Source organism: Salvelinus fontinalis, unplaced genomic scaffold (genome assembly GCF_029448725.1).
Source record: "Salvelinus fontinalis isolate EN_2023a unplaced genomic scaffold, ASM2944872v1 scaffold_0764, whole genome shotgun sequence".
Lineage (NCBI taxonomy): Eukaryota > Metazoa > Chordata > Actinopteri > Salmoniformes > Salmonidae > Salvelinus > Salvelinus fontinalis.
Window position 1 is genome coordinate 4,468 of NW_026600973.1, and position 13,937 is coordinate 18,404.

General features: G+C 42.8%; 1 protein-coding gene across 1 annotated transcript; it reads left to right on the forward strand.

Moving 5' to 3' along the window:
• Positions 1–485: 485 nt before the first annotated feature.
• LOC129847217 (uncharacterized) lies at positions 486–8,566 on the forward strand. The gene is made up of 15 exons (XM_055915042.1): positions 486–1,300; positions 1,428–1,484; positions 4,320–5,348; positions 5,854–5,925; positions 6,017–6,100; positions 6,224–6,370; positions 6,460–6,540; positions 6,662–6,811; positions 6,929–6,978; positions 7,100–7,169; positions 7,262–7,348; positions 7,442–7,540; positions 7,663–7,743; positions 7,852–7,956; positions 8,405–8,566. The coding sequence occupies exons 1-15, from the start codon at positions 1,163–1,165 to the stop codon at positions 8,564–8,566; spliced, it is 2,412 nt and encodes an 803-aa protein (XP_055771017.1). The 5' UTR covers positions 486–1,162.
• The last annotated feature ends 5,371 nt before the right edge of the window (positions 8,567–13,937 follow it).

Below are 13,937 nucleotides of genomic sequence, written 5' to 3' on the forward strand. Positions count from 1 at the left end.
TAATAGAATCATGATGATGATGCATTAAAACACAGGTGTCAAACTCATTCCATGGAGGGCCGAGTGTCTGCGGGTTTTCGCTCCACCCTTGTACTTGATTGATGAATTAACATCACTAATTAGTTAGGAACTCCCCACACCTGGTTGTCTAGGGCTTTATTGAAAGGAAAGACCAAAAACCTGCAGACACAAGGCCCTCCGTGGAATGAGTTTGACACCCCTGCATTAAAAGATGATTAAGAAGGGGCGGGAAATGTACTATTTGTAGAACTGTCTGTCTCTCTCTCTTTCCTGACTTCTTATGGTTATTTTTTTGTCTTTAACTCTAAAAACCCATTTGAGATAACAGTAGAGGTCAGTTAGAAGGGTTCTATCCCATTCCGTCACACCACGGTGGAGTTAAAGTCAAATACAATATGTGATGAGAGAAGGGTTGAGAGTAGAACATGGAATCACCACACTTTTTGACTGGGCCTTTTTTGGCCTAAGTGCACATAGGGGAATGACTTTAATTGTTGCCTATTTAGCCTCTCTTGGAATACTTTGGGGTGTATTTGAGAATACTCTCAGGAATTCATAAAAAATATACAAAAAATTGGTTTGATATGTTTTCTTTGAGCAGGTCGAGTGGAGAGGAAAAGTAAAGAGTAATGTAATATAGTATGTGTGGAGACTCCAGGGAGAGGCTACTGTATACAGGGCCCCTACAGTCAGCTCTATAACAGCCTTACTGTCACGGAGACCGGATACTCACACCAGCTCAGTGGCAGATTAAAGAATGGACTAATGGAGTACCCAAACTGACTGGTGATTTGGGTCTGTTAGTGAAAGGGTTCAGCAGCACTATCACATGTCAGCTATATGAATAATAAAGAGGTCTTACTAACAAGAATGTGGGGAAATAACAGAAGAACATATTGAGTGCCTTCCAAGTGGGCAAAACTGGTTGATATGACAACCAGTTTTGTTGCTGAGATGTCTCTTTTTGAATGAGCCTACGTCATATACACTGTGGTGTGGCTATCATGCATATCTAGTGTGGGTGTTTCAATGGGGAACTATGTATTTAGTAAGAAATAGATATGGTGGACAGTTTGAGTTGTAGAAAAATGAAGGTAAATCATGTTTGATGTTCCCTTGTATGTGAAGGTTTCAGAGTGAAATGGAAGAGGGGAAGAACCTTCACTTGGCCGAACTGGCTTGGGATGTGAAACGACGCCCCAGGCTTGAGGAGCTGGAAAGAGAAGTGTGCAGGGAGCTGCGCCTGGAGCGCCGAATCCGCTGGTCGGTGATTGGACAGGTAAGGATGGAACAGCGGCACTCCTAGGGCTGATATCAACTCATAGTTGCTTAAGCAGCAATAGGACCTCAGTGTTTCTGTTGGTATCTACATCCATTTGCCTCTCTCTCTCACCCGTCTCTCTTAGCCTGGTAGCCAGATGGGAGATTGGAGACCCCTGGGAATGGAGACACACACACCTCTGGTAATGGACTAATGTTCCCAGCTTCCACTCTTTGGGGGCTGTAGACATATTACTGCTTCCCTGTCTCCCATCTCCTGGGAAATCCATATCCAAGTACAGTGGCAAGAAAAATTATGTGAACCCTTTGGAATTACCTGGACTTCTGTGTAAATTGGTCATAAAATGTTATCTGATCTTCATCTAAGTCACAACAATAGACAAACACAGTCTGCTTAAACTAATAACACACAAACAATCATACTTTTTCATGTCTTTATTGAACACACCGTTTAAACAATCACAGTGCAGGGTGGAAAAAGTACAAAAAAAGAAATTTCCCTTTTTCAAGACCCTGTCTTACAGTTGGGATGAGGTTTTGATGTTGGTGTGCTGTGCTTTTTTTTCTCCACACAGTGTTGTGTGTTCCTTTCAAAAAAACTCAACTTTAGTTTCATCTCTCCACAGAATATTTTGCCAGTAGCGCTGTGGAACATCCAGATGCTCTTTTGCGAACTTCAAACGTGCAGCAATGTTTTTATTTGGACAGTCGGTGGCTTCTTCGTGGTGTCCTCCCATGAACACCATTCTTGTTTTTGTGTTTTACGTATCGTAGACTCGTCAACAGAGATGTTAGGATGTTCCACAGATTTCTTTAAGTCTTCAGCTAACACTCTAAGATTCTTCTTAACCTCATTGAGCATTCTGCGCTGTGCTCTTGCAGTCATCTTTGCAGGACGGCCACTCCTAGGGAGAGTAGCAACAGTGCTGAACTTTCTCCATTTATATACAATTTGTCTAACCGTGGAGTGATGAACATCAAGGCTTTTAGAGATACTTTTGTAACCCTTTCCAGCTTTATGCAAGTCAACAATTCTTAATCTTGGGTCTTCTGAGATCTCTTTTGTTTGAGACATGGTTCACATCAGGCAATGCTTCTTGTGAATAGCAAACTGAGTGTTTTTTTAGGGCAGCTCTAACCAACATCTCCAACATCTCCAATCTCCAACATCTCTAATCTGGTCTCAATGATTGTACTCTAATTGACTCCAATTAGCTTTTGGAGAAGTCATTAGCCTAGGGGTTCACATACTTTTTCAACTTACACTGTGAATGTTTAAATGATGTATTCAGTATAGACAATAGAAATACAATAATTTGTGTGCTATTAGTTTAAGCAGAATGTGTTAATCTGTTGTTGTGACTGAGATGAAGATTAAATAAATTTTTATGACCAATTTATGCAGAAATTCAGATAATTCCAATAGGGTTCATATACTTTGTCTTGCCACTGTATTTGGATGATATGATGTGATATGCGTTTGCCACTTTGGTAAATGTAAAACGTCTAGATGAGGGAGATGATTAAGTTGCAACAATGGAGACCACACATTTGATATAGAGTAATTGCTACAAAATATGAAAGGTATACTTGTTATATTTATGTTTTTTAAAATTTGATATGGATTAACATGTGTTTTGATTTCCAACATACTGTAAATCTATATCAATTCCGTTGATGTACCTTTCTGTGTTCATATATACAGATTACTGTTAGGGACTTGCTGCTCATGATTGGGCACATAACAAGCTCAGTATTGGAGGAGGTAAATAGCATCCTGATCCCTGCCTTGGTTAACCTTATAAGGCTGAGAGCTGCAGAGAGTATGCTCTCCATCAGCAAAGACACCAACGAAGATTCAACCCAGGGCTCTGTCAGCTGTACCTCCCTACTCTCCAAAGTCAATGTGATCTGTCTCACTCAGAGTCCTGACAGTAGGTCCTCCCCAATCTCCATTGAAGAACCAGTCACTGCTGTCCAGACTTATTGTAGCAGCAGTTCTCTGTCCAGTGAGGAACGAGCACACTCTTCCTCCAGTCAGATCTCTAATAAAAACCTCCTGGCTGCTAGGCCACGTTCTACCAGGACCCAATCTGCCATGCCCCAATCTGATAATGTGACAGGTTAAAGGAAATACTAATAGCCTGTTATACATTAAACAGTATTAGTAAATTCATAGTATGTGAGGATCTTAAAACATCTAAGGTTAAGAAGATCATGCATTCAGTATTAGTTGATAGATTGATAACATTTATATAATTGTGTTCAAATCCGTCAAGCATACAAAGGGTACGAATTGTGAGAGGAATGTGTAAACGTTATGTTGATTACTTTATGTTGTCGTGGGTAAAAGTGTTAACCTGTGATCTACTAAATGCTCTTAATCTATGAGCCTGAGATTGATTGCTCTGGTCTCCACTCAAATTCACGGAGAATTCGCGGTCTTTTTCTCATTGCACTAAAGGTTCTCAATGAGTGAACATGAACCTATCACTCTCGTGATTCTTTCCCCCCTTGTTCAGGTACGTTATTGATGATTAAAACGAGTAATTTAAATGTAATAACTGGCTAACATGTCAAGAGTGTTTAAGGTGTGTCTTAGTAACATATTGAGGAAGTTAGTTAAGTTTGCAGAGAGTAATATGAGCCGTGCTCGGTTGCAGCTAGCTTCCTACTGCTACGTAGCTGCCATTTTATGTCGATTGTGAATGAACATGTGCGTTAATAAGATATTTTGCGGCATTATTTGTGTACTTGTTTTTCAAACACTTTATTGCCTGTTGATAAATTGAGTTATGGTTTACTGAGTTAAAGCTTTGTGCTTGACAGTTATATTGAAAATAGTATTTGTTTCAGTGATGTACAGTGTATACTGTTGTGACTTGAATAAAACTATCTATTTCCTGTAGATCTGTTATTCTGTAAAATGTGTTACTTATGTAAAATGATTGCACTAAAAGTTCTCAATGAGTAAACATTAACCTATCACTCTTGTGATTCTTTCCCCCCTTGTTCAGGGGTGTAACACTAAACCACCACCTGCTAAACCACCACCTGCTAAACCACCATCTGCTAAACCACCACCTGCTAAACCACCACCTGCTAAACCACAATCTGCTAAACCACCTACTGCCACTGACTACTCTGGAACCTTATCTGCTGTGGTAGGTTGTGGGCATGTCATCCCTGTCAAACTGACCTTGGCCAGTTTCTCCTCCAACACCAGCTTCCCCTCCAGCCAGGGCTCATCTAGCTCATCTATCCCTGCCTTGGTTGACCTTATAAGGCTGAGAGCTTCAGAAAGTGATGCAGAGAGTATGCTCCCCATCAGCAAAGACACCAACGAAGATTCAACCCAGGGCTCTGTCAGCTGTACCTCCCTACTCTCCAAAGTCAATGTGATCTGTCTCACTCAGAGTCCTGACAGTAAGTCCTCCCCAATCTCCATTGAAGAACCAGTCAAAACTTGTTGTAGCAGCAGTTCTCTGTCCAGTGAGGAACGAGCACACTCTTCCTCCAGTCAGATCTCTACTAAGAACCTCCTGGCTACTTGGCCACGTTCTACCAGGCCCCAATCTGCCAAACCGCCACCTGCTAAACCGTCACCTGCTAAACCGTCACCTGCTAAACCACCATCTGCTAAACCGTCATCTGCTAAACCGTCACCTGCTAAACCGTCACGTGCTAAACCATCACGTGCTAAACCGTCACCTGCTAAACCACCATCTGATAAACCGTCACCTGCTAAACCACCATCTGCTAAACCACCATCTGCTAAACCACCACCTGCTAAACCACCACCTGCTAAACCACCACCTGCTAAACCACCACCTGCTAAACCACCACCTGCTAAACCACCATCTGCTAAACCACCACCTGCTAAACCACCACCTGCTAAACCACCACCTGCTAAACTACAATCTGCTAAACTACAATCTGCTAAACTACAATCTGCTAAACTACAATCTGCTAAACCACCACCTGCTAAATTACAATCTGCTAAACCACCTACTGCCACTGACTACTCTGGAACCTTATCTGCTGTGGTAGGTTGTGGGCATGTCATCCCTGTCAAACTGACCTTGGCCCCTTTCTCCTCCTTACTCTCCAGCGAAGAGACCAACACCAACCTCCCCTCCAGCAGCCGCCCCTCCTCGTGCTCTATCAAGCTTTTAGACAGAAGGAGTGGCATTCCTTGCTCCCTGGCTGTGAGCTCTATTTCAACTGTTCCTGGACCTGACTCTAGCAGGAGCCCTATGCGGGAGAATCAATATGCTACTGAGGTCTCGTCGATCTGCCTCAGCCAAGATAGAAATGGCCAAGGAGGGAGTGTGACACCTCCAGCCCCTTTGGATGTTTCCCTCCCCTCCGTTATTGAGCGGGCTGGCGGACTTGTATGTTCCGTCATCTCCCAGTCTTTAGCAATTGTGGAGGCGCGGTCAAGTGTGAATGGTGAGGAGGGCTCTCCATTTTATGTTTGAAAAATATCCCAGATATTCAAGTTGTGTCTCTTTGATATTAAACAAATCTCTTGTCTGCTTTCTGCTTTAGGAGGCCACTGGCAAATGGCAGTTGATTCCGATTAGGTTCAGCCCCCTGTACTGTGGGCCTGTTGTGATCAGGGTAAGAGACCCCCCCCCCCCTACACACACACACAGTCACATCACGGTTACAATGTTTACGGTTTCCAACATGAATGTATTGTAATGTGCAGAACAATGCCGGTCCGGTGGTTAAAGCTTGGAGAACTTTCCAGTTCATCAGCCCCTTCATCACCTACATGCGTGGGGGATCCCAGGTATGTGTCTTTGTAACTACCTAATCCTAATCTACATTGTCAGTCATTTGATCTTGGTGGAAATGTGTCACAGCAATTGCTGAAGTGATTTTGTTGATGTTGTCTTGTTGTTTATCTCAACAGCAGGTGGTGGTGAGGATGCACCACGTGAGTAGGGTGAGAGGCCTGGAGACTCAACTGGTGTGGGCCATCTCCAAGGAGACAGCCAGGCTTAGTCCAGAGGGCATCCCCTACTGTGCCACCAAAGTGCAGTCCATCACTTGGATCCAGGTAAGCCGTAAATACTACTGAAATAGTATTAGATTAGGCTTTTCTTCACTTATTCCATTTGGCCTTAACATGTATTCTCTCTCTGTCAGCGTGTGGCTGGCAGGGTGACCCACTATGCGTCTCACCTCCGCCACGAGACGTCTGTGGACGTGACGCTTGGCTGCTACCAGGTAAATAAATGATTTCCTATGTATATAGACTAGACATTACTGGGCATTTTTGCATTAGATTTGGTGTGTTTTCTAATAACGTGTGTGTGGTAAACAGGTGTGTTGTGTGTGTTTTGAGCAGCAGACTGATGTCTCAGTGGTGTACGCCACTCTCCACATGGGGCTGGACGGGCTTCTCTCCTCTTCAGCGTGGTCGGAGGCTGCCTCCTTCTCTACGCCCACCACTCAGCAGTTCACTGACCCAGAGCCTGAGGGCCACAACTGCTATGAGGTTAGACGTTACACACACATACTATTGACTAGGAGCATTAAGATCCTTCCATTGACCGGTTGTTTGTTATGTCATTGCATTGGTCACTGATTTTGAATGCTTGTTTTGTTGTCGTAGGGCTGGGAGGAGGACCTGCTGCCTGAGGAGAGGGAGGTTCCTCTGCTAAAGTGAGTTCCTCTAAATGTCTGTGTAGTCTGGGCTTGTCAGATGCTGAAGGATAGTGGTCATAATGCTGTTATCCCCCATTGACTCTAATGGTTGACATGCTCCATTCCCTCCCTTTCACAGCCTCTACCTTATCACCAAGAGAGTGGAGGACATCGCCCTGAGGCTCGTCTCCCTGCGCCAGGCCTTCACTGTGAGTGGACCCACTTTTCTTTTTCTCTCTGTGACTTCTTGTTCTGTCTCCTAGAGGAAGATGTCTCACCCTAACTCTTCCCTCTTCCCTAGACCCTGCTTGGTTCCACCCTGAGCAGGAACCGTCTGTTTGTGGCGGGAAAGGTCCTCCTGGGCGCACTGGTTCAGGCCAACCACATGGTAACTCACTAACTCATTCTCTTTCAAGGGAAAGAATGCGTCCCTGAGGGGATATATGTTCTGTTCACTAAGATGCTCTTTTCTTTGTCATAGGACGAGGCCAAGTTCATCCGTACCTATAAGGACTTTGTGGACTACCTGAGTGACCCCTCCAAGCGGAATGACATTGAGAGGGAGCTGGCTGAGGCAAAGGTGAGTTCATTAACTCTTTCAAGTCTCACTGAGTTCTTCCACATGCATGTCTTTTATACATCACAGTAGCTGATCTATATGAAATCATTCCTATTTTCTCCAAATGTGTTTTCTTGTCCTAGATCCATCATGTGAACATGATAGATGTCCTCTTTGAGCTGGTGCTGTTTGGGTTAATGACAGCTCAGAAGTCCCTGATGGTGGTAAGTAGCATCTCACTGGTACATGTTTTGATATCTCTATTAGCAGTTTCACTTAAATTCCTCTTCTCTTCTATTCTCTCCTCTTTTCTCCTCCTTTGTTTCCTTTAGCACCCTGGTGGGTTCGTGGAGCGTCTGTACGCTCTCCTGTACTCCTTCCTGCCCACTGCTGCCAACATGGAGCCAGAGGCTGACAGATACCTGCTGCTGCTCAATGTAAGAGTAAAGAGATTACTTCTTTTTACTTCCATATTCTTAAGTGTACTTCCTTTTTACCTCCTTATTCATGGTTAACCAGGTTCCAATGCCATTTTAGGGGGAGTATTTCTAATTTTCTCTCTCCTCTTGATTAGCTAGTAACTCAGAGCCATTTTCTATGTGTTGTGTGGTGTTCTCTTCAGGGCGGGCTGATGGCTCTGCTAGATGACATGTTTGGCCAGCAGCTGGCCTGGTACTTTAACCCAGAGTCTCTGGTCACTGAGCTCTCCAGCCTCCTGGAGTACCACTTGGAGAACCTCATGGCCAGCATGTAGTCCTACTGCAGGGACCATACTCCTTTCTCCTTCTCTCTTTTGAAGGAATTGAGGACTTGAAGTGCTTTGTTGTACCCTGATTAGTTAACACCCATTAATTTAATGTATTCTCTTGTTTTCTCTCCCCACAGGATTCTTGTGACACTTTGCCACCCAACAGGGATCTAGACACCAATGCACTACATTACTTTGCACTGAATTTGACATTTTTAAATAAAACAAGTTGTAGTTCAAAAACATTTTGGTTTCCGTCTTTTCATTTATTTGATTTTATGACCATTTCCTCTTCCTAGAGTTATAATGCTAATATTAGATTATTACATGAACAATGATGCTTTACTTTCTGCATATGGAAATTTAAAACAATGTTTAGTTGATTTACAGATACTACAGGCCCACACTTTATATGGTTTTGTACTGTGGGTTGTGATACTGTACTATTTAAAAACATTTAGGACTACACACACTGAGTGCACAAAACATTAGGAACATCTTTCTAATATTGAGTTGCACACCCTTTTCCCTCAGAACAGCCTCAATTCGTCGGGGCATGGACTCTACAAGCTGCCCTAAGCGTTTCACACGGATGCTGGCCCATGTGTCAAGTTGGCTGGACGTCCTTTGGGTGGTGGACCATTCTTGATACACATGGGAAACTGTTGAGCATGAAAAAACCAGCAGTGTTGCAGTTCTTGACACACTTTATTTTTTTTATTTCACCTTTATTTAACCAGGTAGGTAATTTGTGAACACGTTCTCATTTACAATTGCGACCTGGCCAAGATAAAGCAAAGCAGTTCGATACATACAACAACACATAGTTACACATGGAGTAGAACAAACATACAGTCAATAATACAGTGAAAAATAAGTCTATATACAATGTGAGCAAGTGAGGTGAGATAAGGGAGGTGAAGGCAAACAAAATAAAAATATAAAAAGGCCATGTTGGCGAAGTAAATACAATATAGCAAGTAACAAAAAAACACTGGAATGGTTGGTTTGCAGTGGAAGAAAGTGCAAAGTAGAGATAGAAATAATGGGGTGCAAAGGAGCAAAAATAAATAAATGAATACATTAGGTAAAGAGGTAGTCGTTTGGGCTAAATTATAGATGGGCTATGTACAGGTGCAGTAATCTATGAGCTGCTCTGACAGCTGGTGCTTAAAGCTAATGAGGGTGATAAGTGTTTCCAGTTTCAGAGATTTTTGTAGTTCGTTCCAGTCATTGGCAGCAGAGAACTGGAAGGAGAGGCGGCCAAAGGAAGAATTGGTTTTGGGGGTGACCAGAGAGAAATACCTGCTGGAGCGCGTGCTACAGGTAGGTGCTGCTATGGTGACCAGCGAGCTGAGATAAGGGGGGACTTTACCTAGCAGGGTCTTGTACATGACCTGGAGCCAGTGGGTTTGGCGACGAGTATGAAGCGAGGGCCAGCCAACGAGAGTGTACAGGTCGCAGTGGTGGGTAGTGTAAGGGGCTTTGGTGACAAAACGGATGGCACTATGATAGACTGCATCCAATTTATTGAGTAGGGTATTGGAGGCTATTTTGTAAATGACATCACCGAAGTCGAGAATTGGTAGGATGGTCAGTTTTACAAGGGTATGTTTGGCAGCATGAGTGAAGGATGCTTTGTTGCGGAATAGGAAGCCAATTCTAGATTTAACTTTGGATTGGAGATGTTTGATGTGAGTCTGGAAGGAGAGTTTACAGTCTAACCAGACACCTAGGTATTTGTAGTTGTCCACATATTCTAAGTCAAAGCCGTCTAGAGTAGTGATGTTGGACAGGCGGGCAGGTGCAGGCAGCGATCGGTTGAAGAGCATGCATTTAGTTTTACTTGTATTTAAGAGCAATTGGAGGCCACGGAAGGAGAGTTGTATGGCATTGAAGCTCGCCTGGAGGGTTGTGTCAAAAGAAGGGCCAGAAGTATACAGAATAGTGTCGTCTGCGTAGAGGTGGATCAGAGACTCACCAGCAGCAAGAGCGACATCATTGATGTATACAGAGAAGAGAGTCGGTCCAAGAATTGAACCCTGTGGCCCCCCCATAGAGACTGCCAGAGGCCCGGACAACAGACCCTCCGATTTGACACACTGAACTCGATCAGAGAAGTAGTTGGTGAACCAGGCGAGGCAATCATTAGAGAAACCAAGGCTGTCTAGTCTGCCGATGAGGATGTGGTGATTGACAGAGTCAAAAGCCTTGGCCACACTTAACCCAGTGCGCCTGGCACCTACTACCATACCCTGTTCAAAGGCAGTTAAATCTTTTTTCTTGCCCATTCACCCTCTGAATGACACACACAATCCATGTCTCAATTCTCTCAAGGTTTTAAAATTGTTCTTTAACTCCCCTTCATCTACACTGATTGAAGTGGATTCAACAAGTGACATCAATAAGGGATCATAGCTTTCACTTGGTCAGTCTATGTCATGGAAAGAGCAGGTGTCCTCAATGTTTTGTATTATCAGTGTGTAGTAACCTGGTACAGTATAAAGTATACCACTAGAGGGGATAATTGCTTCAGCCTTGAATGTTACTTCTCACTATTCCTACTCTACATTAACAGTCTGCCATTGTAGACTCCAGTAACTTGGGTATCTTAGTTTTTTATATTTGCCATTAATGTCTGAACCATCTACCATCTTTCCCATTGAAACCAGTAATGTTAGCGTTCATGTGAGAGAGGGTGTAGTAGTGCATACTGACCACTAGTTGGATCATAGTGTGGGTGGTGGAGTTCATGCAGGAACACAGAGGGTAGAGGCATTCTCCATCACAGTAGAAGGCAGAGTAACCCGTAGGAGCCAATACCCAGTCCTAATGGAGAGAAACACCATAGAAATCGAATGACAAGATTAGATGAATAGACTCTTTCTATGAGAAATACATGATAAAGAATGCAAAGAACATACTCTACAATGCACATCCTACACAAATGCCTTGCTTCCCTAAAAAATACTAACTGTGTGTTACAGCAAATAAGGTGGTACAATGTTAGCTCATGATTATCTATTCAGTACAATGAGTAGTTAAGAGAGATAGAATCTCACCTTCCAGCCTTGTTCACTGAATCTCACATATAATTCATGTCTCTTACAAGCCTGACGCCCACTGTTGACATGGCTGTGATCCGAAAGGGACCAAAAAATATGTCATGAACCAGGAAAGACTAACGTACACTTTGGATGCATTGGATTTCAAATGAAATGTAAACGCGACTTAAGTAATTTTGTAATTGGGATGAACTATCCCTTTAAACTGTGCATAGAACAAGTTTAACTACAAGACAAAAAAACAGTGTTGTCCCCTGACCTTGTATGTATACTGGGCAATGGCAGGTTGTATTTGGGCTTCTTCTTATGGGGGTTGGGATTCAGGGCGCTTGGGGGGCGACAGGGGGCCTAGCTGGCCCTGAAGAAATTGGTTAGATGAGTACTTGAAGGCTTATATCTATATTTTGGAATAGTGGATGTTGATTTCAGGAGGCTTCCATCATGGAAAAGGGACCAGACCACTTTTTTTGTTAGTTAACCTAAACGAATCACGACCCTCTATAGAATAACAACGGTGACAACAGTTGACTGCTATTTAAGTAATAGTTTGACTGTCAAATCCATGTATTGGTGTGTGGCCATTGACTTTTATGGAAAGACCGTCCCCAAATGTTCTGTGCCATTTCCTGGGCATTTCATTAACTCTGCGTTCTAAGTTCTGCGCATCCCAGCGCTTAGAAAAATCAATGGTACAAAACCTAAGATATTGATCTGTTTAAAACAATCAATCTTATGTCATCGTGATGTCCATACACTTTTAGACTAACATCACCAATCTGAGGTAAAAATTTTGTCTTATAGGGTGAAAATGCAAGCTTGTGTAAGGTAGTAACACAAACTGTCCGCATTAGGGAAATTTGCGCAATACACCATTTACTATGGCAAAAACATTCAACATGTCAATTTAAGATGATTGTATTTGTTGCCTACTCACAAAGTATTACCAAAAGTACACATATTTCAAGGGACATAACACTGAACATGGGTGGGGGAATATTTGTGTGACGACCTAAAATGGGGGCTCACCAGCACCCCATCTTATATGTCCAACCACCCCTGAACGTCAGACTCTATTGAAGCACCTACAGTGGTGTAAAGTACTTAAGTAAAAATACTTTCAGTACTACTTAAGTAGTTTTGGGGGGTATCTGTACTTTACTATATATAGTTTTGACAACTTTTACTTTATTACATTTCTAAGGAAAATAATGTACTTTATACTCCATACATTTTCCCTGACACCCAAAAGTAATCGTTACATTTTGAATGGCTAGCAGGACAGGAAAATTGTCGGTTGGATGTACTGCCAAATTCTCTAAAATGACGTTGGAGGCGACATATGGTAGAGAAATGAACATTTAATTCTCTGGCAGCAGCTCTGGTGGACATTCCTGCAGATCGCATACCAATTGCACATTCCCTCAGAACTTCAGACAACTGTGGCATTGTGTTGTGACAAAACTGCACATTTAAGTGGCCTTTTGTCCCCAGCAAAAGGTGCACCTGTGTAATGATCATGCTGTTTAATCAGCTTCTTGATATGGCGCACCTTTCAATGTGGATGGATTATCTTGGCAATGGAGAAATGCTCACAATTTTTTTTTTTTGTGGATAGAACATTTTCGGGATCTTTCATTTCAGCTCATGAAAAATTGGACCTACCGTTTACATGTTGTGTTTTTTTGTTCAGTAAAGTTTAATTTATTACAAATATAGCAGTATACAGTCCTCCAGATATCTTTTGACAAGGACACACATCACTGTGTATTTGTTCCTCTGTACATACAAAAATGGCCAAACATTTTTTTGTTGCCATTTTCCATTGTTACTAACTTGTACTAGAATAAGAAGAAAAAAACGTGTACGTTTTGCAAACTATGTTTAGTACATCTAAAAGAGACAATGAGAAATTCATGGTTCAACAAGATATTATAGTCATCAAAAGGGTCTGTCACGTTCCTGACCTGTTTTCCTTCTTTTTGTATGTGTTTAGTTGGTCAGGGCGTTAGTTGGGGTGGGCATTCTATGTTATGTGTTTCTATGTTGGGTTAAATGTGTTGCCTGATATGGTTCTCAATTAGAGGTAGGTGTTTGACGTTTCCTCTGATTGAGAACCATATTAAGGTAGGCTGTTCTCACTGTTTGTTTGTGGGTGATTGTTCCTGTGTCTTTGTCCGTTGCACCACACGGGACTGCTTCGTTTGTTCATTCGTTTGGCTAGTCTTTCCTGTTCATGTCTATATGTAAGTTCTTATGTTCAGGTCAGTCTACGTCGTTGGTTTGTTATTTTGTTAATTATCAAGTGTAGTTCGTGTCAGTGTTCGTCTTGTCAAATAAATTCATTATGTCTACATTCAACGCTGCATTTTGGGCCGACCCTTACTCCTCCTCCTCATCCGAGGAGGAGGCATTAGAAAGCAGTTACAGAATCACCCACCAACCAAGGACCAAGCGGCATGGGAGACAGCAACAGCGATTGCAGGATTCATGGACATGGGAGGAAATATTGGACGGTAAAGGTCCATGGGCACAGTCAGGAGAATATCGCCGCCCCAAAGCTGAGCTGGAGGCAGCGAAAGCAGAGAGGCGGCATTTTGAGGAGCTA

Excerpts from the sequence above, each read along its gene's own strand:
- LOC129847217 (XM_055915042.1), top strand. The coding sequence starts at position 1,163 with ATGGAAGAGGGGAAGAACCTTCACTTGGCCGAACTGGCTTGGGATGTG. Across the intron at positions 6,101-6,223 it reads ACATGCGTGGGGGATCCCAG|CAGGTGGTGGTGAGGATGCA; the intron begins GTATGTGTCTTT and ends TTATCTCAACAG. Across the intron at positions 6,979-7,099 it reads AGGGAGGTTCCTCTGCTAAA|CCTCTACCTTATCACCAAGA; the intron begins GTGAGTTCCTCT and ends TCCCTTTCACAG.